Source organism: Phaseolus vulgaris, chromosome 10, assembly GCF_051622355.1.
Source record: "Phaseolus vulgaris cultivar YP4 chromosome 10, ASM5162235v1, whole genome shotgun sequence".
NCBI lineage: Eukaryota > Viridiplantae > Streptophyta > Magnoliopsida > Fabales > Fabaceae > Phaseolus > Phaseolus vulgaris.
The window spans coordinates 29,277,636-29,301,352 of record NC_143507.1 but is presented as its reverse complement, the minus strand read 5'-3'; the positions used below and the strand labels follow the sequence as shown (position 1 = coordinate 29,301,352).

At 38.5% G+C, this 23,717-nt stretch overlaps 1 protein-coding gene across 1 annotated transcript; it reads right to left on the bottom strand.

The window, feature by feature from the left end:
• Nucleotides 1-3,199: 3,199 nt before the first annotated feature.
• On the bottom strand, nt 3,200-5,835 carry LOC150024711 (uncharacterized). Its single transcript, XM_090296119.1, has 6 exons — nt 5,778-5,835; nt 5,557-5,690; nt 4,971-5,063; nt 4,858-4,870; nt 3,620-3,675; nt 3,200-3,406 (listed from the first exon to the last, which is right to left on the bottom strand). The coding sequence occupies exons 1-6, from the start codon at nt 5,833-5,835 to the stop codon at nt 3,200-3,202; spliced, it is 561 nt and encodes a 186-aa protein (XP_090152245.1).
• Nucleotides 5,836-23,717: the final 17,882 nt, after the last annotated feature.

Here is a 23,717-nt window from a genome sequence, read left to right as displayed (position 1 = left end):
CCTGGTCCCACATTAACTTCAAATCTTCAATTAGGGGAGTTAGATAAACATCAATATCATTCCCTGGCTGTTTCGGACCGGATATCATCATAGACAACATCATGTATTTTCGCTTCATGCACAATCTAGGAGGTAAGTTGTAAATAACTAGTAATACAGGCCATGAACTGTGATATGTACTCAAATTACCAAACGGATTCATTCCTTCTATAGCTAAACCAAGTCGGATATTTCTTGATTCTTTACCAAACTCTGGAAAGTCATCATCAAATTTCTTCCATTGAATAGAATCAGCTGAATGTCGGTACATGCCATCGCATTTCCTCTCATCTGCATGCCATCTAAGATTCTTAGCATCGTTTGGGTTTGCAAATTAACGCTTCATCCTTGGAATGATGGGAAGATACCACATAACCTTCATTAGGGGTCCATGCTTTTCCATCTCATCAATAGAATCATCATCTTTTTGTTTCAACTTATAACGTGATAACCCACAACTCGTACAACTTGTCAACAATTCAAAATTTTCTGGTATAATATACAATCATTAGGACATGCATGTATCTTTTTGTACTCCATACCCATTGGACAAAGAATCTTTTTGGCCTCGTAATTACGATTAGGTAGAGTATTTCCCTCTGGAAGCATATCCTTCAATAGCTGGAGCAATTCCGTGAAGCTTTTATCAGTCCATCCGTTTATTGCCTTCAAATTCATCAATCTTAACACCGCCGACAACCGTGTGAAGTTAGTTGATCCAGGATACAAAGGAGTCTCTGCATCTCTTGACATACTTCCATATCCATGCGCTTTTGCAAAACACTCAGCTCCCACATCACGAATCATGTTCTCCAATCGATCATCATCTCCATCATCGTGTACTGCTTCATCCATGGTAGAAACCACATATTCTTCAGTTACGAAAACACGTGATAAATTTAATAATTCACCATGCCATGTCCAAGTTGTATAAGATCGAAGAAACCCATCACATAGCAGGTGTTCCCTCATGATATTCACATCCAGCATCCTTCCATTCAAACAGTTAACGCACGAACACCTGATCTTTGCTCCATCATGACCACTAATAATCGCGTTACGCTGCGCAAATTGTATAAATTCCTCTACTCCCCTTTCGTACTCATCACTTATACGAACAACATTAATCCAACCTCGATCCATTATATATTCTGGAATAGTTAGGATTTTCTAATAATTAGTATTCTATCTCACACATTTGCCGAGGGTTGAACACCCCCGGACTCAATCCAAACACGATAATTCTATTCTAAAAGTAACAACTAACATAACATAAAACTTTTATTAAAACGTAATTAACAACTAACTAAATATATAATATAAATTTAAGAAAATACAAATTATATAATACAAATTTATATATAATAATATATAAATTATAATACACAAAAATATAAATTCAAAATATTAAATAAAAATTCAAAAAAATTTAAATAGAACACCAACCTTTTCGTGAACCAAGGTTGCTGGTGATCGGAGTGGCAGAGGCACGCGACAACGGCGGTGGCAGAAGCGGTGGCGGTGGCGGAGCAGAGACAGACCAGCGAACACCAAATATGAAGCAGCAATTACAATGGAGCAGTAACCTATAATGCCAATGCGCCAACGAAGTAAGGAACGAAAATGAATGAATGAACGAAACTTAATGGTGAAAAGGAAGAAAAATGCAGAGAGGACGCGAGCGCAAGAACAGTGGAAATGAAGGCCAGAGCGGAGAAGAAAGTGAAAGTGTGAAACTGGAGTGGCGCGTTTCAAATTTTTAGGGTAAAAAGCATTTACAAATGTTGTTCTAAAGTAAAACCGCATTTGTAAATCAATGCCAATGATTTACAAATGCGGTTATATGAAAAACCGCATCTGTAAATCAGTGCACATTGATTTACAAATGCGGCTTTTCATATAACCACATTTGTAAATCATTGGCATTGATTTACAAATGCGATTTTACTCTAGAACCGCATTTGTAAATCAAATTAATTTAAAAAATGTCACCGGGTTTTTTACAAATGCGTTTAATCGCAAACCCGCACTTAATAAGGAGTATTCTTTAAATCTTTTTGCACTAGTGTCACTTACAGAACAATCATAATGAATAATTGTTCATTACTCATGGAATTTGTGGTAGGACATTATTCACTATCAAAAAACGTGTACAATGCGACAGTTATTTTTGTAAAAACTGACATTTTTAACCGCTGCATTATACGTGTGTGGTGGTACACAGTACAAGAATTCTTGCCGCCACAAAGTTTAATGTGGCAGTCAATTGAGAACCGTTGTAGCAGATGCCATATTATGCATTGTATAAAGTGATAGTTTTAAGTGTGTAATTGGCGTCAGTTATAAATATCTTAATTTTAAAACTGGGTAAATCAATTCTAACGTAAACAATGGCAGTTTTAACCGCCACTTAATACAGTATAGTATGACATTTATAATACATTTTATAATTGTCATAATTCGAATATTAAATATTTAATTTAATTTTTAATATTTATAATAATTTATTTAATTCTATTTTATAATTTGATTTCATAATATTATTTAATTTCATATTATAATTAAACTTTAATTTTATTTTTAACATTTATAATAATTTATTTAATTCTATTTTATAATTTGATCTTATAATATTAATTAATTTGATGTTATAATTAAATTTCACTACACAATTATGTTTCATAATATAATTAAGTTATAACATAAAATAATTTCTTAATATAATTAAAATTGATAAATATAATAATCAAAATATGAGTTCATTCATTCATTGAAAGAACAAAGTTGATATTGTCAAACTAATCCAAACAAATAAATTAAATTGTCAAAATATAAATTGTTTCACTTTCTAAACATATTACAAGTAAATTCCCAATCCTAATTTATCTTACTCCCTCCACTTGATCTTATATTTTGGTTTGGTGATGGAGCACCACTAGCAACATCCGGTGCTTGAAATAAGTTAAAATATGATTAAAGTTAATTGACAATTTTTAAAAAATAAATGAAAATAGTATTATAATAAAATTTTAAGTATAGTAATTTATATCTCATTAATAGATGCTTGAACCAAATTATGTTTTGGCATGTTTGGTCTAGAAGCAATGTAAGCTAGTATAGTATGCATTTGGTTCCTTACAACTGCAAGTTCAGTTGGCATCTATTCTACCTTTTCTTCAATATTTGTTGAAGACCCACCACTAGAGAAACCATTATTCATATTGCTTACCCTTGTTGTGGATTTCCTGAAAGCAAGTCCTCTGACCCTCCTTGGATGCTCCTTTCCAAAAATGACACCAACAAGATCATTTGGAGATATATGTGATGCAGTGTCTGGATTTTCGAACATTAGCTCATCAATTTCATCCTACATAAAAATGGAAGCAACCAACATTAACGCTCGTCTTCCCAAAACAGTGTCCAAGATAGTATCCAAAATAGCCCAAAATAATCCAAAACAGTCCAAAATAGTATATACCCATGGCAGACACAATATGTTCCCAAAACAGTGTTCAAAACAGTCCAAGACAATATAAAAAATAGCCAAAAACAATCAAAAATAGTCCAAAACAATATATACCCATGCTAGAGAAAATATGTTCCCAAAACAATCCAAAACAATATCCAAATCAGTATCTAAATCCAAAATAGTATGTCTCAAAAACACTATATACCAAAAACAATTACTCTGTTCAACATAAAGAAGAAAATGAGAACTGCAAAACTGATGCAAATCAAGATGAAAAGGAGGCCAACATTCAAGAAGAAGAAGACCAAACTCATGGAGAAGCCCAAGCCCACTCCAATCAAAGAATCACTAGGAGCATGACTAGATCATTGGGAAGAGATTGCCAAATGAAATCTCTCTTTGTAATATCTCTTGTATAAAATTGTCAATAAGATAGGATTGCCTTAGAAAAGTGCCTAAAAAAGGAAAACAAAAGAAACTATGCATGTAAAGGCATTTTTAGTCACTAGTTACTTAGAAATGGCTAGGAAGGTCACCTTTTGGCGTAGTTAGGTGCCTTTTGTTCATAGAAGGAACTAGAAGGAGCCTTTCCTTCCTTCCTTACCTAGAGGGTCGGTCATCTCCCACCTTATAAAAGGAGAGCCTTGCCTCATTGTAAAACAAGTTGAAAATTGAGAGTAATGAAATGCTAGTGAATTTTAGAGAAAGTTGTGAGCCTTGACTCTTCTTCTTTCTTTAGTCTCATCTTGTGAGCTCTTGGGACTCTCAAGTGGCGGCACCACCACTCATCTTGGAGCAAACCACCCTCCAAGTGGCGTGAAGATCCTCCCTTGGTCTACAACCACATAAGTCACTCTTTCCATCTTCCATTTCCTTCCATTTTTGTGTTTCCTATTCCATCGGTGCAATCTGTTCTTTGCTGTTTTCCCTTTCATTTTCTGCACTTTATTTCTCCTTTAATCAATGTAGTTTGGTTGTTTCCTTGCTGTTCTTGGTTCGTCCCTTTTCGGTATCCAATTACATGTGATAATCTTGTTGTTTTCAAATTCCTTTCCATGGGTTTTGTTGTTTAGCTCATTTCCTTCGGTAAATCATTTGTATGCTGCGTTAACTTGCTGTTCTTGGCACTGTTCTTGTGATTCCTAAACTGTTCTTGAGTAGTTCTTGGGGTTTACTTGCTGTTTTAGAGTTACCCATTCATCCTATATCAATATCATCTTATTTGAATCATATCAAAAACTGGTATAATTAGAAGTTACCCCAATCTCCATAGCTTCATCATTAACATACGTGTCATTCTTCCTCTTGCGTGTGATCTTCCACATCTCACCTCGGCCAAATATTCCTACCAGTCTCAATTTTCTATACATTCCAAAAAGGATAATATAATTGCAAAAATTCATAATATATTATAAATCAAAATATATGCCAAATTCACAAAGCTACATATAAGTAAATATACCAAATTATCCCTCCTTCTTGACAATGCCATAGCTCCACTAGTGTGAGGAATAGCCTGTTTCTTTCTTATCTCTCTATTCCTATTACACAGTTTCTACACAGTAAAATGAAATCAATTTTTGCAAATTTAAAATCAAGCCGAGTGAGAAATATATGAAATGAAAAGTATGTACCACTGTGGAAGGCTTGAGACGATAATCCACAAATATAGCCCACTACTCCATGCTAAGACCATCTGCAACATTCTTTATCAAGTCCTTTATGCTTAACACTGGGTCATACAATTCATTTCAGAGCTTGCATCTATACTCCCTCCACAATTTGCCAATTTTGAACATAACATCTCTCTTAGCGAGATCTTCATTTACCTTGAAGCAAAAATGAATCTTCAAATAATACAACAGTTAGTGCACATATATATTCAAAAACTGAAATAAGAATGTACATATTTAATGTTTTATTGAATGTAGGGTCAATTACCCTCAGTGCACTCTCTCATATGGTATCCTTGGTTGTATCAGGCACAAATGACCAACTTTCAAAACTTATAGCAACAATATATGATTTGCTACTAGCTGTCCACAAACTCCAGCAAGCAAACCACATGCTTCTCCAATGGGTTGAAAGTTGTCATCATAGTTGACAACCACATGTATTCCAGTGGGCAAATTATGAGCATCCCTAAGCTTGAGCTTCATTTTCTGAGTAACTCCATGCTCATCTATAAAGTATAATACATTAAGGTATATGCAATGAAAGTAATTAAATGAAAAAGAAAAACACAACATCAAAATTAACATATCTTTACCTATAGTATCAACAAACCAATAGTAATTTGACTGCCTGCCTTTTTTTGGTGGCACCATTTCTACTTCAGATTCTAATGCATGCGGTTGTGCAGATTGAGGGGGTATGTGGTTCTGTAGACTCAGATATATGTGGTAGTGTAGACTCAGATGTATGTGGTAGTGCAGACTTGGATGTGTGTGGTTGTGCAGAGTCAGATGTTCCTTCAGGTTGTGAAGATTGTGAGATTGGTGGTTGAGTAGACTCAGTTTGTGGTAGTACTGTTGATTCAAAAGTAGGTTGTAAATCTCGTGGTTGTGTAGATTGTGAGATTTGTGGTGTTGTATGTCCAGATGCTTGTGGTAATGGAGATCCAAAATGTGGTTGACCAGATTCAGTTATTTGTTGAGGTGTAGTTTGAGGCGTGTCATTAAGTTGAACATAGTTCCCCACAAATGTGTCTGAACTATGTCCACCAATTGCCTTAAGCAAGTTTTTAATCCTCTTAGGCTTAGGCATATCTTCCCATAAAAAGGAAAGAATAAAATACAAAAACAAGATATAACAATGCATATCAAAGTACATAATGCATCGTTCTACATGTCTTCCATTGGATTACGAGATTTTATGACATCTTCAATGACATGGGCACTTGGAACAACCACATACTCATTTCCACTTAGTCCTTCACCGTGGATATACCAAGTTTGGTAGTTTTGAGGAAAAGTGCTACATATTTAGTGTTCTTGAACTACATCCCTTGTTTGCCACTTATTGAAACCACACTTTGAACACGAACACTTTATGACAACACCATTAGCATGTCCAAATGCAATTTCCAAAAATTCATTCAAACCATTTGCATATTCAATGGTGTTTTGTGATGATATTCCTAAATATTAAAGTTGTGACGAAGAGAAAAAATTTATGCTACTCTAAGTTCACAAGAAAATTCAATTCAATTCAAGAGAAAATACAAGACAATTATCATACAAGACAAAACAATATACAAACAAATCGTGGGAGTTGAATCTGGGAACCTGTAGGCCTTTGAATTTGAGGTAAACTTCAGAACTCGATTCACTCTACAAAGCCAAAGCACATCAAACTTGTAATTGTAAGGAGTAATCAATGAACAAGAATTAGAAGTACGATTTTGAACAATTTCAACCTATAACAATTTCAAACAATAGATTTCCAAGAAAGAAGGCGCGAGCACAAACCTGAAACAACCTTGCACAAAGGCATAAATGACGGACACAAGAGTGAGCGTTAGGGTTTCATGAAGGTCAGAGGAACAACCTTGCGTGGGGGCGACAATGGCAAACAGATGAGTGAACGTTAGGGTTTCATGAAGGTCAGAGGAAGGGTTAGTGAAGGTCGCATAAGGGTTTCATGAAGATTGTTTGACGGTTTCGTGAAGGTCGCCTAAGGGTTTCGTGAAGGTCGTGTAAGGGTCGTGAAGGTCGCATTAGTAGACAAAGAGGGAAGAGAGGTAACAAAGAGGTGGAAGACGCTGGTTTCTAAGGAGTGAGAGGCAAAGCTGGATTCCAAAGAATGGGAGGCACCTAGTTTCAAAAACAAAATCAGTTTCTGATGGATTTGTGTCTCCTTTCTTGCGGTTTTTGTTGATGAATGCAGAAGCTCCATGGATTGTTAGCGGAACAAGGCTCTCCTAAGAGTGATGATAGCCTTGGAGGTGCATGAAAAGTGTGGTTTGAGAGAGGTGAGGCCTACTCTTTAGGAAGGTGAAATTTCGGAAGATTAATAGCCTAATCCTAAGAGAGTTTAGGCAAAAAGTAAGAATGGCACAAAATTGGCAGCATTTCACTAATGAATTAATCTTTTAAAAACAGTAGCCAAGGCACTCCTTATATAGTACTTTGGAGGCCAGACTTACAAAGAGAAAAGAGAAGGGAATTCAAATGGTTGGCACATGCGTAAGTGGCGCCTAAATTTCAGCTCATGTGAAGGTAGGTTTTAAAATCTCTTCCATGTGTGAAATGGTCTAGAACTTACGCCCCATGATGTCTAGGTGTGGGCCGGACCATAGTTTAATTAGGAAATTCTAATTAAACTTAGGTTTAGCCTTCTAGGTACCACTTTGCATGTTTCAACACAATTACAAAAAGAATTTAAACTATGCTACTTTGACAAAAAGTAAAAACTATTCTACACTAGAGTTTATGACATTTAGAATGTGTCCTCTTGACCCCTCTTTGACCATAACTCTAGTGGTTGCCTCAATTTGTCATTTTGGTGGCCTTTCAATGAATTGGTGTCGGTGCCTCTTCCATCATCCCCTCCCTATTGAAAAGGATTTGTCCTCAAATCCAAGGCTTCTTCCTCGTCATTAGTAGGGGGATGTATGTGGCTGGATGGTGTCCATCATCTCCTCCTTCTTGAGAAAATCTATCCTCAGATCCACCGAGTCGATCTCGGATAGCAGCGTCTTTCTTTGACAACTATGCTCGTCCTCCCGGGTCAAACGTCCATCTAGGGGAATCATCAAACAAAGCAAATGAGTTAGTTGTAGCAGTTGTATAAAAATCAACTTTATGAAGTTGTCATTTCTCTTGTTTTTCTATTGTTTTTGGAAACTTCTCATAATATTTCTCTATTTGTTGTTGTACTTGTTTTTTAATCCTCTCATGCATTTTTTTTATCAAATTCTGCTTTTGTATCTCCTTCCTTATGCACAAAGGTATGTGGATTAGGAAGGGGCAATAAATCTAAAGGAATAAGAGGATCAAACCCATATACAACTTCAAATGAAGAAATGTTAGTAGTCTTGTGAACTACTTTATTGTATGCATTCTCATCTCTAGAGTCGTGTTTTCCTCTAATGATTACTCTAGGCATAGTAGGAAGATGATGGAGGAGGGCCAATCACAACCTCCCATGAAAGGCTAGACCCCAAGCCAAGAGCGTCTAGACCCAAGCCAAGCATCTAAGACCAAGCTAGGAGCGTCTAAGATCAAGCTAGGAGCGTCTAAGACCAAGCTAGGAGCGCCTAAGATCAAGCTAGGAGCGTCTAAAGACCAAGCTAGGAGCGTCTAGGACAAGAAGACTTGGATCAAGCTATGAATGGGAGAATGACATATTAGTATATGTTCCGTGAAGGCCCATCAAGTGTAGCCTAGTTTTAATTGGGGTGTAAATAGGATAGCCATATGGACAAATGTTTATTTTTTCTGCACATTAGAATTAAGGAGGAGTTAACCTTGATTAGCTAAAGGTTTCTAGAAGCCTTCACTAATCAAGTTCGGCCATGTGTAAGTTGGAGGGCCATGTGCTCCATGTGCCCCTTCATTACATTTCATTTGGCTTACATTTGTGTAGCATTTAGGTCATCAAATCTGGTCCTCCTTAACCTATAAAAGGAGGAGCCTACACCTTGTAATTTCAAGATTAAATTGAGTAATGTTATGCTGCCCATTTGCTGCCATACTTTGCTCCTTGCCTAGCTTCTAGGTTTAAATCTTCTTTCACCATCTATCAAGGTTTTGGCCGAACCTCCCCTCTTTCCACACTCTTCATGCACCTTCAAGGTCACCACAACTCCTAGGAGGAACTTGCCCATCTCCTACATTGAGCTTCCGCACCATATTACCGAACATCCAAGAAGAGCTCCTTGAGAATGCCATCATTTGGTATCAGAGCAAAGGTTCTTCAAAGATGAGTATTTCTTGGTCCTTTTCTTTTTGAGTTCTTCTTTAATCCGTGTTGTTCTTCATATTCCATATTGTCTTGCTGTTTTTTAATTTTTGCTTTGAATTGGTGTGCTGTTTGGAAATTCCAATCGGTGCATCTTGTTCAATTGTTCTTGAGCAATCTCTGTGCAATTTTTGGTAGGATTCCATATACTTTGTGTTGCTGTTTTTATTTTAGGTATTTGAGTCCTTATTGCAATTTTATTTGGTTCATTTTGTGTTCATTTGAGTCTTTTAATTTCTGACTGTATATGTGTTTTGTCTAGTCATGTTCTTCCAAAATGTCATCAAATCATAGTAGTACTTTGTTTGGTTTATTTGTTTCTTGTTTTTTGTATAAATGTTTGATTTGAATCTGCTGTGTTTTTTATCCTTTGGTTCCTTTTATTTTTAGCTTTAGTTCATATTTGTGTTTAGATCTACACAAATTCCATTTCACCAACTCCATTGTGTTTTTCTTTTGGTATATCTTGCTGTTTTTTTTTTTTCAGATTTACAAAATCCACTGTTTTGCATAACTCTGTGCTGGCTGTTTTGCTTAAGAAAATTATTTTCCCACATAGGAAATTTCTGATCCTCTGGATTTTGCAAGATTGAGGTGTTAAGGAAAAGACAAAAAAAGAATCAGTTCAAAAAAAACAAATAGAAAAAAATGATAAATATTATAAAAACAGTGTGCAAATCTGGCGCTACAACTGGCGTAACTGAACACTGATTTTAGAAAATTTATTAAAACAAAATGGTTCATGCGTTTGGAGTGAAACCAACGCTAGAATTTAGTTGAGATCTTGAATTATTTGCATATAAATTTTCATAAGCAAATCTTAAAAGGGCAGCTCAGCATAAATCAGGGAAAATCACGCTCTCTGGCCCACAACAATTATTTCAGTGGTGCTATTTTTGATTTTGAAATCAAATCTAGTGCTATTCCTAGGATCCATTTTGTGTTCCTACCTTTCTTTGAGTACCTTTTATTTGCTTGTCTAATATTTCTCTGGAACTCTTTCTAGTTGTCACATTTTAACTCCATTTGTGTGGTACTGTTTTTCCAATTAATTTGTTTCTTGCTTTAATTCTTTGGCCTCTAAACTTGGTGGTGGATTGATTATCAATTGGTGCTTATTTGAGTGGAAATTGACTTGAGTGAGGTCTAATTTGCTTGATAGGTGCTGGATTGGAGAATTAATTCCCTAATTCCAAGAGGAACAAAGGCAAGGGCAGAAACAAACACCTACCAAAAACACCACATACATTGGAAGGCCCAACAAAGAGGAGACAACCAAGGAAGTGCCAATAGAAAAAAAGATCAACAAAGGGAGTTTCATTTATTTTCTTTGCAACTTAACTTTTGTTAATTACTTCTTTAATTACGTAATTAGACGGTGAGTGTGTCTTCAAGGGCTCTAAGTGTCCAAGAAGCCTCACCTAGGGCCGATTAGTGTGGAACTATCTAGTTTAGCAATTGTTAATTGTTTTAATTGCATCTCTTTGCTTTAGATAGTTACGTTTTTAATTGTCTTGTATTGCTTAAAGCTTTGTTAATTTTTGCTTGGTTAATTAGTTAGTTTGCATTGTTTTCTTGCATTAAAATTTTGATTTCTCCAACTTAATTGTGTTTTAAGTGGTTTACCAATAGAAAGCTTTGTGTGAAGGCATTAAGGGATAATCTTTGGCTAAGGCAAGGCTTGGTATTTAAGTAGTCCACTGTGACTCACCACCTCCCTTACCTGGAAGACTACATTCTTTGACTTCCCTAAATTTTCTCAAAGTAAAATACTTCTACACACAAAGCTCTAGTCATGTCTGCTTCTTCTCATTCTACAAAGTCTATTGAAAGTGAAGTAAAATCTTTAAAAACTCTTTTGAAAGAAGTTTCACAAGCTGTGCAAATGATTTCATTTAGACAATTGGAGAATGAGACTAAAATAAATGAGTTGACTAAAGCCAGGGAAGATAAGTCTCAAAAATAAAATAAAAACTCATACACATACATCCCATTCTAAAAGTAATGAGTCTCTAGGGGAGGGTAGCCTTAGAATCAATGACTATTACCAACCACCCCCTAGAAGAAATAGGCAAAGGGAGCAAGAGAGCCCAAGGGAAGTAAGGGTACACCTACCCCATTTCTATGGTAAGGAAGATGTAGAGATATACCTAGATTGGGAGATGAAAGTAGAGCAACTCTTTGCTTGTCATAGGGTGAGTGAAGAAAGGAAGGTACCCTTAGCAACCCTTAGTTTCCAAAATAATGCCATGTATTGGTGGACCTTTCTAGAGAGAGACCGACGTCTTCATAGGGAGCCTCCCATAGAATATTGGAATGACCTTAGGGGAGCCCTAAGACGTCGCCACATACCTTCCTACTACCATAGGGAGTTGATGGACAAGCTCCAAAGACTCCAACAAAAGAACATGAGTGTCGAAGAGTATAGGCAGAAAATGGAGCTTTACACGATGAGAGCATCCATTAGAGAGGAAGAGATCACCACCATATCTAGGTTTCTAAGTGGGCTCAACCTTGAGATAAGGGATAGAGTAGAACTTCTACCCTACCAAGACTTGAATGACTTGGTTCAACTTTGCATTAAAGTTGAACAACAAAATTTGCGCAAAACTTCAAGTCAAAAGGTGGGATCTTACTCCAACTTTTATCCCAAGAAAGACTTTAAAAGGGAAGGTAGCACATCTAGAGACGAACCCATGGAAACTACCAAACCTTTAGTGAAAGATGCCTCCACCCCATCCATCCGTGCTAGGGACACCAAGTGTTTTAAGTGTTTTGGAAGAGGGCATGTGCAAGCGCAATGTCCAAACCAAAGGGCTTTGTTCTTAAAAGGAAAAGATGAGTACACTAGTGGTGAGGATGAACCTAGTACACAAGAAAAAGGGGAAAGAGAGAGGATAAATCCTTTGGAGGGGGACTTATTGATGATTCAAAGAATCCTCCACAATCAACCTAGTGCATCCATCGAGACACAACGAAAGAACATCTTTCATACTAGATGCAATGTTTTAGAAAATATATGCTCTCTTATATTGGATGATGGATCATGCTGCAATTGTTGTAGCACTAGATTGATTGAGAAACTAAATCTACAAGTAGTTCCTCATCCAAAACCTTAAAATTTACAATGGATCAATGAGAATGGGGAACTACGTGTAGACAAACAAGTGGAAATCAAGTTTTCTATAGGTAACTACAAAGACAATGTTTTATGTGATGTAGTACCTATGGAAACTTGAGACATCTTAGTAGGTAGGCCATGGCAATTTAACAAGAAAACCTTGGATGATGGTCTAACTAACGAGATTTCCTTCATCCACAAGCACAAAAAGTTTGTAATTAGACCTTTACCACATTCCCGAGTGGTAAAAGACCAAATACAAATGAAACATAAGAGGGATGAAGAGAAAATAGAAAAAGAGAAAACTTTTGGGAAACAAAAGGCGTGGGAGAAGAGTGTTCCTTCCCATAAGGTCATTCAACAAGACAAGCACATTGAAAATACCCTTGAAAACATGCTTCTTATTGAACAACCTAGCCTTACCTCTTGTAAAGGAACTGTTCCGGCCGGTTGACCAGGGACGTCTTTGCACGTGGCCTATCTCGCGAGCTAGGGCACCTTCATTCTGCACCGCCTGTGTATACCTGAAAAAGAAGTGAACAAAGGGGCGCCCTCGCTGCCGTTTGCACTCCGACGATCAAGTCAGCTGGCGAGAAACATCAAAGTGACACACCCCCGTATCGGAGCACCACAAATGAATGCTCTGAAGGTGGTCTAATCACTGAGTAACTAATGCTTTTTCTCCCTTAATTGCCTGTGTGTACCGTGGGTGCGCGAGCAAGCAACTAGAGTATATCTGTGTGTGTTTTCCCAAAAACTCCCGATCCCTTTTTCCACCTCTAAGGCCCCCTTTAAACGTCTCTAGCATTTAAAGCGTCTTAAAGCGCATTTAAGGATTCAGCGCCTTTAAGACGTTCAAAACGCTTAAGGTGTTTAAAGTGCTTTAAAGCGTTTGAAACGTAAACTTAATTACTTTGAAATAATTTTAATTACCTCATACCTGACAAACTATCTGGAAAACATTGATGTTTCTCTTCTTCCCGTCACGTGTCTTCCTGGCTTGACCGTTATTCTACGTGGAGGGCCTCACAACACTGTAACCCAACTTGGGGATATTTCATCGTGTGAGTCCTCATTCTTTGGAGTGCATCTGGCGCAAAGGGTGACTTTTTGGGTGCCAACTCATGCACCCCAACCTCTAGTCACTTGCTTCGGAAGTGTATCCACCTTCCTCTCGCACCCTGCACCTGGTTTCCCCTGGGAATGACCTTCTCTTGAGTCGTATCTATCCCAAGGGTCTCCCTGAAGTGGCATGGATACTTCACGAGTCAGGCTACTCCCTACTGGCGCTAGTACTATGGCCTTGAAGCCACCTTAGTCTCTTCTTTATCACTGTTCTGAGTTTTCGAGGCCTAAGGCCTTCCCGTGGAGTCACTTCCTCCATGGTCTTTCCTACCCATGGGTATCGGGGAGTAACACTGATGAGAGTCAAGTAAAGGAGGTTTTTATTAATGAAGGAAGAGGCAATTCACCATCTATTAATGAAGGAAGAGGCAATTCACCATCACACTTGAAGTTCTTCCTTCTAGTCTTCTCAAAATTAAAAGAAGACATAAAATAAAAGAGAGGCCCAAGCCCAAAGCCCAAGCCCAAACCCAAATCCATCCTATGAAGGGCAAGGCCAAGTATTAAATAATAAAGAATATTGTTGAAGGTGCTTAGAGGGGAACATTAGAAACCTCTATTGTTAAAGCATCTTTTAGTCTTTAGTTAAGAGTCTTAGGGGGGGTGTGTTAGTAGATAGGTGTAGGAGTAGAAAAGGAGGTGCCAAAGTGAAGGAAGAGGTCACACCTTCTTCATGCTTTGTTTTAGGCGCAAATTCTAGAAGCTTTTTGGGAGGGAGTTTTGGAATTTGTGTAGCTTATATTTCAGCACCTTAGGCTATAAATAGAGGTGCTCTCTTTGTATTTTTCAGATTGGAATTAATCTAAGAAAATTCTACTCAAATTTTGAGTGATCATTGGAGAGCTTTTGAGCCTTCTTCTCTAGTCTTATCTTGATGGATCCATGGAGTCCTCAAGTGGCGGCAGCACTCTCATCTAGGAGCATTCCACACTTCTAGTGGCGAGATCATCCAACATCCTTCCATCTTCATGAGCAATTCTTCTCTCATTCCTTTCTTCTTTGTTAATTCTTTGTTCTAGGTTGTTGTCTTGTTGTTTGGTTCGACTATTCTGTTTTTCCAGCACCTATTTGCTGTTCTTGCCTTTTTAATTTCACTTTGTTCGGTTCAAATGTGTTCTTATGCAATTCTGTTCGGTGCTTCTTAGTTTTACCTCTTTTTGTTGGTTCAATTTGACAATATGTGGAACATCCAAATGAGTTTGGGATTTGGTACTAGTTTTTGGTGAGTTCTTGTCTTAGAACAATGATCCAACTCTAAGAAAAGTGCCTCTACAATGTCCAACTCAAGGTGATTCCTAAGAATGTCAAGAATCATTCTCTATATGGCTAGTGGAATCACATCAAACACTGTCGACGCATCTCTAGGCGACGCCCAATCTTGGCGACGCCTTCTCTAGGCGACGCCTTGTTTTGGCGACGCCTTCTGCGGTCAATCTGTTGACTTTGGCCTTGACTTTGACTTTAGTTAGCGCCCGGGGACAGGACGGTACACAAGCCCCCCAGTCTTGAGCTGATGACTTGTCTTCAGCAAAAAGACTAAGGCCTCGCCCGCGCCATCCACGTGGCACTCTAGTGACGTGTCATTCTTGCTGACGTGACATTCCCCGAACAGTTGACGTGACATCCTTTTAATGGCTGATGGAACATTCTCTGAGCAGGAAAAGTGATGATTTGGATCACTCTTAATCTCACCACGTGGCTCATCATGCGGTCACCATCCTTTGCCTCTTGCGCTCCCAGTGAGCGCCTAATCCTGTGACACGTGGCCTCATCAAACGATCACCATCTGTTGCCTTTTGCAGTCCCTCGTAACGTTTAAGTTACTCAAACCCACGCTCAAAGCCATTGTTTCATTCACTCTCTTCGCATTCTCACACTGTTCATCTTCTCGAGTTCTCTCTCTGCGATCTCTGTTCCCTCCTTCGCACTTCCACTCTTCAACCACTCCAATACTCAAAGGTATGGTTTTTTCCCCTCTCGATGACTCTCCCTCTTCACTGCATTATTATGATGTATGGATGAACTGCCCGGGACTGTTTATCTTCTTGCACTGTTGTACTGTTCTTGTGTTTCCCTTTTCCCTCATCGTTGTTCTCGTTCTCGCGTGGGTAGGGTTGGTCTAGGGCTTCCTCTTTTTCCCCCTTTCTGCTCTTCGATTCCCCCTTTCACTAAACCCTTTCTTTTTCCTTCGTTCTTCAGCTCTTGATTTGATGGCACGAAACAAGACTACTGCCAATCCTCCGCACCCCAGGTCCAACTACAAAGAGGAATACCGTTGGGCCTCCGATGAACTTCTGGCAGAGTGCTCCGCCTTAACCTCTGTCGAAGACGTTGAAGGCCACAGGGGGGACCCCACACTCTACAACTTCAACAAGTTCCACAAGACCCACGACTCCCATATCTTTGTATGTCGTGCAAGGCCCGGGGAGCCCGTTTGCGTAGACGAGAGGGCGACTGGGGGAAGCCCTTTCTTCTTCGTCTACCAAATGGTGTTCAGGTGAGTGAGTCTGCGCCTGCCCCTCACTCTCTTTGAAAGGGAGTTGCTGACTGAGATTAACATTGCCCTTGCTCAACTTCACCCCAACAGCTGGGCCTTCGTAAGGGGTTTCCAGATTCTTTGCGGGTACCTGGGCATCCTCCCCTCTGTGGATGTTTTTCTTCATTTCTTCGAAGTGAAGAAACAGTGATGGAAGAGGGCCAAGCACAACCTTCCATGAAAGGCAAGAGCCAAGTCAAGAGCATCTAAGACAAGCTAGGAGCGTCTGAAGACCAAGCTAGGAGCATCTAAGACAAGCTAGGAGCGTCTATGATGGAGGAGGGCTCAAGCTCACCACACTATGAAAGCCAAGCTTCCAAGGCTAGCCCGTCTAGCCTATGAAGAGGAGCGTCTAGACTCAAAGACGAGCGTCTAGCCTATGATAAGGAGCGTCTAGGCCATGATGAGGAGTGGCTACATAAGGAGCATCTAGAAGGACCGTCTAGCTCACCACACATGGATCAAGCTACGGTTTGGGAAAGCCTTGTAATTGTTACATGGAGGCCCAATAGGGGTACTTAGTAATTAGAGTAGTGTAGAAAGCATATTTGAGTGAAACTTTCTCGAAGCTTTCTATGTGTGACCGGTCATGGCACATGGCTTATGATTTGCATTTCATTTGGTTTCCATTTCATTAGCTATTAGCTTAGCTTCTACGTCCAAATAGCCTATAAATAGGAAGGCTGTCTCTTGTATTTTCCAAGTTTATTGTGAGTAAAGTTATGCTGCCATTTTGTGCCAAGCTTTGCTTCTCCCTAGAATTCTAGGCTCTAAACTTCATCTCCTTCACCTCTCCTTGGGTTGGCCGAACCTCCCTAGCTTCATACACATCATGCACCTTCAAGATCAACACCACTCTTAGGAGGATCTTGCTCACACACCTTCATAGCTTCCGCCCCACTTTTTCTTACATGATTCAAGAAGACCTTCATGAAAAGCCATCATTTGGTATCAGAGCTATGGTTCTTCAAGATGAGTTGCTTTTGGTCTTTCATTTTTAGTTCTTCTTTACTTTCATGTTGTTCCTCTTATTTTCCATAATTGTCTTGCTGTTTTTTACATTTTAATTTGTTTGGTGTGCTTTGTGGAAGATCCAACCGAAGCACTCTTGTTCAATTGATCTTGAACAAGTTCTTGTGCAATTTGTGATAGGATTCCATACACCTTTGAGTTGCTATTTTCTTTTAGGCTTTTGAGTCTTTATTGCTTTCATTATTTGGTTCATATTATGCTTTGAGTCTTTAATTTTCTGAATCTATACATGTTTTGTCAAGTCATGTTCATCCATATTGTCAACAATTCATAGTAGTCCTTTTATTTGGCTTGATTGTTTCTTGATTTTGGGTCTCTTTAATTGCTTGAATCTGTTGTTCTTTGCTCTTTTGGTGCCTTTTTAATTTTAGTTTGAGTTCATATTGTGTTTAGATCCTACACAATTCTATTTCACAAATTTCCATTGTGTCTAAACTTTGGTATCTTGCTGTTTTTGTTTCCAGTTTTCAGAGTCCCGTGTTTTAGATTTTCTGTGCTGACTGTTTTGATCCAGAAAAATATTTCCACTCATAGGAAAATTTTGATTCTCTGGAATTTGCAAGTTTGAAGTGTTATAGAAAGGAAAAAAAAAAGAATTAGTCCAAAAGAAGCAACAGAAAAAAAATGATAAATCTTTTAAAATCAGTGTGCAAACCTGAGGCGCTACAGCTGGCGTAACTGAACACCAAAATTGCAAAATTTATTAAAAAAAATTTGGTGCATTCGTTTTGAGTGATTCCAAAGCCAGATTTTAGCTAAGATCTTGAATATCTTGCATATCAATTTCAGAATCATATCTTAAAAACACAGCTCAGCATAAATTGGGGAAAAACACGTTTCTGGCCCACAACATTTTCCAGTTGTGCTGTTTTTTTTTATTTGGTCATCTAAATCTAGTGCCATTCTTAGGATTCTTTTGTGTGCCTACCTTTATTTTGGCACCTTTTATTTGCTTGCTTAATATTTCTTGAACCTCTTTCTAGTTGTCATAATCTAACTCCTTTTGGTGGTACTGTTTTATTCAATTTAATTGTTTCTTGCTTTTGTTATTTGACCTCTAATTTGGGTGCTGGAATTTATTCTCCTTTGGTGCTTGTGTGAATGGAAACTTGACTTGGTTAAGGTTTAGCCCTTTGATAGGTGCTGGAAATTGGAGAATCAAGACCTTCATTCTAAGGAGAAGACAAAGACAAAGCCGAAGCACACTTTCTCAAAACACTATACACATTTGGAGGGCTAACAAGCAAAGACAACAAGAGGGAGTGTCACTAGCAAAAAGAGGATCAACAAAGGGGGTTTTTCTTAAATTCCTTACAACTTAATTTGTGTTAATTACCTCTTAATTACGCTTTAGACGGTGAGTGTGTCTTCAAGGGCTCAAAGTGTCCAAGAAGCCTCACCTAGGGCCGAATAGTATAACATTCTTGTTTAGCAATTGTTACTTGTTTGTAATTGTTTTTCTATTACTTTAGTAGTGACGCTTTGCATGGTTAGTTTTGTTTTAAATTTGTGTTAAACCGACTAGCTTTGTTGAATAGATAGCTTACATTGTTTTTTTGCATTTATTTCTCAACTTATTTGTGTTCTAAGTGTTTCACTAAGAGAAAGTCTTGTGTGAAGATATTGGAGGATAGTTTTTGGCAAGGAAAAGGCTTGGTACTTAAGTAGTCCTTTGTGACTCACCTCCCTTACCTGGAAAACTACCTTCTTTAACTTTCCTAAACTTTCTCAAAGTAAAACACCTATATACACAATGTTTTTAGCCATGTCTTCTTCTTCTCACTCTCCAAACTCTATTGAAAGTGAAGTAAAATCTTTGAAAACTCTTTTGAAAGAAGTTTCACAAGCGGTACAATTAATCTCTTTTAGACAATTGGAGAATGAGAACAAAATCAATGAGTTGGCTAAGGCTCAAGAAGAGAAATCACAAAAAACACAAAAATAAAAAAAAACGCTTACTCATGCATCTCAAAGTATTGAGTCTCTAGGGGAGGGAAGCCGAAGGATCAATGATTATTACCAACCACCCCCTAGAAGAACTAGGCAAAGGGAGCAAGAGAGCCCAAGGGAAGTAAGGGTAGACCTACCCCATTTCTATGGTAAGGAAGATGTAGAAGCCTACCTAGATTGGGAGATGAAAGTAGAGCAACTCTTTGCTTGCCATAGGGTGAGTGAAGAGAGGAAGGTACCCTTAGCAACCCTTAGTTTCCAAAGCAATGCCATGTATTGGTGGACCTCTCTAGAGAGAGATCGACGTCTTCATAGGGAGCCTTCTATAGAATACTGGAATGACCTTAGGGGAGCCCTAAGACGTCGCCACATACCTTCCTACTACCATAGGGAGTTGATGGACAAGCTCCAAAGACTCCAACAAAAGAACATGAGTGTGGAAGAGTATAGGCAGAAAATGGAGCTTTACACGATGAGAGCATCCATTAGAGAGGAAGAGATCACCACCATATCTAGGTTTCTAAGTGGGCTCAACCTTGAGATAAGGGATAGAGTAGAACTTCTACCCTACCAAGACTTGAATGACTTGGTTCAACTTTGCATTAAAGTTGAACAACAAAATTTGCGCAAAACTTCAAGTCAAAGGGTGGGTTCTTACTCCAACTTTTATCCCAAGAAAGACTTTAAAACACAATTCCCACTGTTCTTGAAAACTACAAGAACTTAGGTACTCTTGCTGAAAAAACCTATTTCAGCTCACACACTCTTTAAGAAAACCTATTGTACCGCCCTGGTAGTCGGAAGTGATGACGTGGCATCAAGCTACTGTATAGGTGTGTTGATGGGACGCCAGGTTGGCAGAAGGGAAGGAAGTCGGGGGGCTCGTGTAGTCGCCAGTTATTAAGTTGGCATGCTCCGATCTCCAGCACACCAGAACCGGCGGTCACCGGGTTGAATATGAAGTCGCCAGATGTAAACCCAGGCGACCAAGTGATTAGAGATCGCCGAAGAAAGGACATCGCCGGAGATGAAGGCAGATAGACATTACCCAGCTGGCCAGAGGATGAGGTCGGGGGACAGCTTGCTTGAGCATACACGGTGAAACAGGCGGTGCAGATCATGAAGGCGGCCGGCGAGACCACAGGGAAGGTGTATACGAAGGCACCCTAATTCGCCAATCCCAGTAGAGATCGCGCTCTAAGACAAATATGCACTGAGTAGTATCATGCATAAGTAACTTAGCCAAAAGAGAGTCAGAAGCAGCGCCCAAGTCAAGGAGGCTCCAGATGATGGCACGTGTACAGCTGGATGCGAGCCACGTGTCCAGATGTGTAACTTCCAGGAGAGAGAAAGTGTCCAGGTATATAAGGGTTTCCCAACGAACTTCTGAGGTACGCACGTTCAGATTGTCTTCTTTACGCTTGCGAGTTCCTGAGTATACTGAGAAAGAACTGGTTCACGGTTCCTTGAGAGTTCTTGAGTGTTACTCTTAGTAATTGGTGGTCCAGTCACTGACTTGGGCGTTGGAGTGCGATCGGCCGCAGCGGCGCCGTTTCGTCTTTTGCAGGTTCTTGAGGTGGATCGCGGCAAAGGACGGAGGCAAGCGCGGCGCATACGTCGATCCAAGTTTGACGAGGCAAAGCTCCAGCGTTTTGGTCAACAGGCAGGATCACCTATCAAGAAGAGTGTTCAACCAAACTATTATAAGAAATGAAAAGTGAAACGACTACACCTGATTGAGGATACAAAGATCTGCCTTAAACCAGTAGGCAAGATTGCTAGAACAGTAGCAGCACCTCACACCAAGCTTTTGAAACCAAACCAAGAACAAGCACATTGTGATTTTCGAAATCTTTGAAGAACAAATGCTAATTCTTTGTAAACTCTTAATTCTCTGCTGTAAAACTTGTTTTTACAAATGTATGAACGATTCATAAAACTCATAAACAAGTTTTCATTTTATAGAAAACCAACTTATAATAGATTTTTGAAAAACAGTTAAAGTTGTTATAAAATGAACAAATTGAAAATGAAATGAACAGATTTATTTTCAAAAGCAGTTAGAGAATTTGTTAAGTGAGGAGACTTAGTCAACCATTCTGGTGCAGAGATAAAAATGAAAAACGGTTAAACTAGATATGGCACCAGAGACAAAATGAATCTATTCATTTACTGATGAACAGATTTATTTTTCAAAACGAAAACAGAAAAAACTTAACTATTTAAAACACAGCCGTTTTGAAAGGTAAAAGACTTAGTCAAAATACATGATGCACAAAATCTAATTTTCACAAGACTTAGCCAAGGCATCAGTTTAAAAATGAATTTGTTTATTTAGAAAAGAACAGATTTATTTTTATGTAGTAAACGTGTTTTTTGTAAAACATGTGAAAAACAGTTTAAGAAAACTTATGCTTGTTCTTATCACATGGCCAGTGGTTAGGAGGTGAGTTACTCAGCAAAAAGCCCACTCTTAAACAACCTCAAAACACTACCTAAGACACACTTAAAGCAAAAGGAAATATACATGAAATGTACATAAAAGTCTTCATCAAACACAATCTTGAAGGGGCAGCAACCATCTTTAACAATCTCCCCCTGTTTTATGGAGACAAATCCCCATAGCTCTTGTTGCTTTAAGATCCTGTACTGCACCACAAATTAAACCAGAAAAACAGAACATTGCATAACATGTAAAATGGTTTAAAGGTGCAGAATTTAGCTAGCTTCACCTAGCATGGTGAGCTATTTTTCTCCCCCTTTGGATTCATCAAACAACATGTAATCATAGGGAAAAAAACCAGAAGCATAACCATAATAGTCCAAAAGATAAAGACAAATTGTTCATCATTACAGACTTTTAAACTAATAAAGAAAGCATGAAAAACATAAGACTACTGATCCTTGTAGTAAAGCTCTGCAAGTTGTGCCTGAACCCCTTCAATCTGATCATCAAGGTGTTGAAACCTTGCTTGAGTAGTTTCAAAGTAGGCCCTTTGTTCTGTAGTCATTACATCAAGGCGATACAACACTTGCCTTTCAAACATAGACATTGGTTCTCCTCGGTATTCTGGAGATTGATAGGCAACTATGGCATTTGCAGCAACTTCTTCATGCACTGATTGGGTAGCAGGTGATTCATCCTCCATGGGAAAAGCTTCATCCTCATCCTCATTGTGGAGGTTTGATGCTTTATGTTCTGCTTGAGGGTCCTTTCCTTTAAGAACCACCCACTTGTCCTCAATTTTGTGAAATCCCATTTTGGTGAGAGTTGAATTATCAATCTCACTTACAGCTTTGATAGGGTCGTTTCTTTCATTTGTAACATCAACACCAAAGTAATCAATCAATTTGGAAACAAGAATAGCATAGGGAAAGCGGTAATCAACCAACCTTTTTTATTTGAGCATGTGTTCATTGATAATGAAAACCCAATTTACCTTAATCTGGTTCATGATGCAATATAGAAGAATTAGATCTTCTTCATGTAAAACTGCATGGTTTGTACCTCTTGGGATAAGTTGCCATGCTATGATGTAGGCAACAAGGCGTGGAGTGAGGTTCAAATGCCCTGCATGGAACCTGCTTATACTCTCTGTAGGATTCCTCATAGAGCTTTTATAGTATTGCAGCTTGTTGAATTCTTGAATTCCACTGGTGTTTCCCTTTCCTACTTTCAGTCCAGCATACTTTATTCCAGCCACAGAATTCCACACCTCACTTGCGATCTTCATCTTGGTCCCTTTCACATAAGAGACAACATTCTTTCCATCCAATGTGAGGTTAGTGTAAAACACCTTAACCAAGTCAGGATATACATTACCCGTTAATTCCAGCAGCTTTTTCAGTTTCTGGTGCTTCAACACAGCCCTTGTTTCTTCCAATTTTTCAGATTTTAGCGAGTTGAAATCCAGCACCTTGGGTATATTAATCTGCTTTCTGCTTGTCTCGTGGATGTAGGCATTGATTGCTTCTTCATTTCCAGCGAACCAACCTTCTAGCACACCTTGAAAGGTGGTTTGCTTGCCCTTATTTTTCTGTTTCTTGGAAGAAAAAGCCATGGTTGAACCAAAAAATTTCTCTTGTTTCAAATGGTGAGAACAGAAAATGGGTAGCCAATGTGGGTAGCAGATATTCACACAGATTTATATAGAAATGAATAGGTTGATATGGCAGTTATGAGTGGATAAGCATGAATATTTTATGCTTTGAATTTGTGCAGAGAATCTTTGAAAATATGCAACAAATATTTAGGGCCACGATGCACACAACTCATACCTTGATTGAGCACCCAAACCATCAAATCGGTTACATAACCATGACCAAAACCGTCAAAGGTACAGAGGTTAATGCCCACTAGGTAAGTCAAGCAGTCAAAAATCAGAATTTCTCTTTCCTAGTCATCAATGCATATCAGTACAGAAAATAAACACATTCAATTATGAATAAACAAATTTAATTTTTCACTGCTAGGCACAATT

What these genes read in the sequence shown, in the direction of transcription:
- LOC150024711 (XM_090296119.1), bottom strand. Translation starts at nt 5,835, where the DNA reads ATGGTGCCACCAAAAAAAGGCAGGCAGTCAAATTACTATTGGTTTGTT. An exon ending in CATGTGGTTTGCTTGCTGGA is followed by an intron (nt 5,064 to 5,556) that starts GTTTGTGGACAG and finishes TTTACTGTGTAG; the next exon opens with AAACTGTGTAATAGGAATAG. An exon ending in ACATATTTTCTCTAGCATGG is followed by an intron (nt 3,407 to 3,619) that starts GTATATATTGTT and finishes ATTTTTATGTAG; the next exon opens with GATGAAATTGATGAGCTAAT.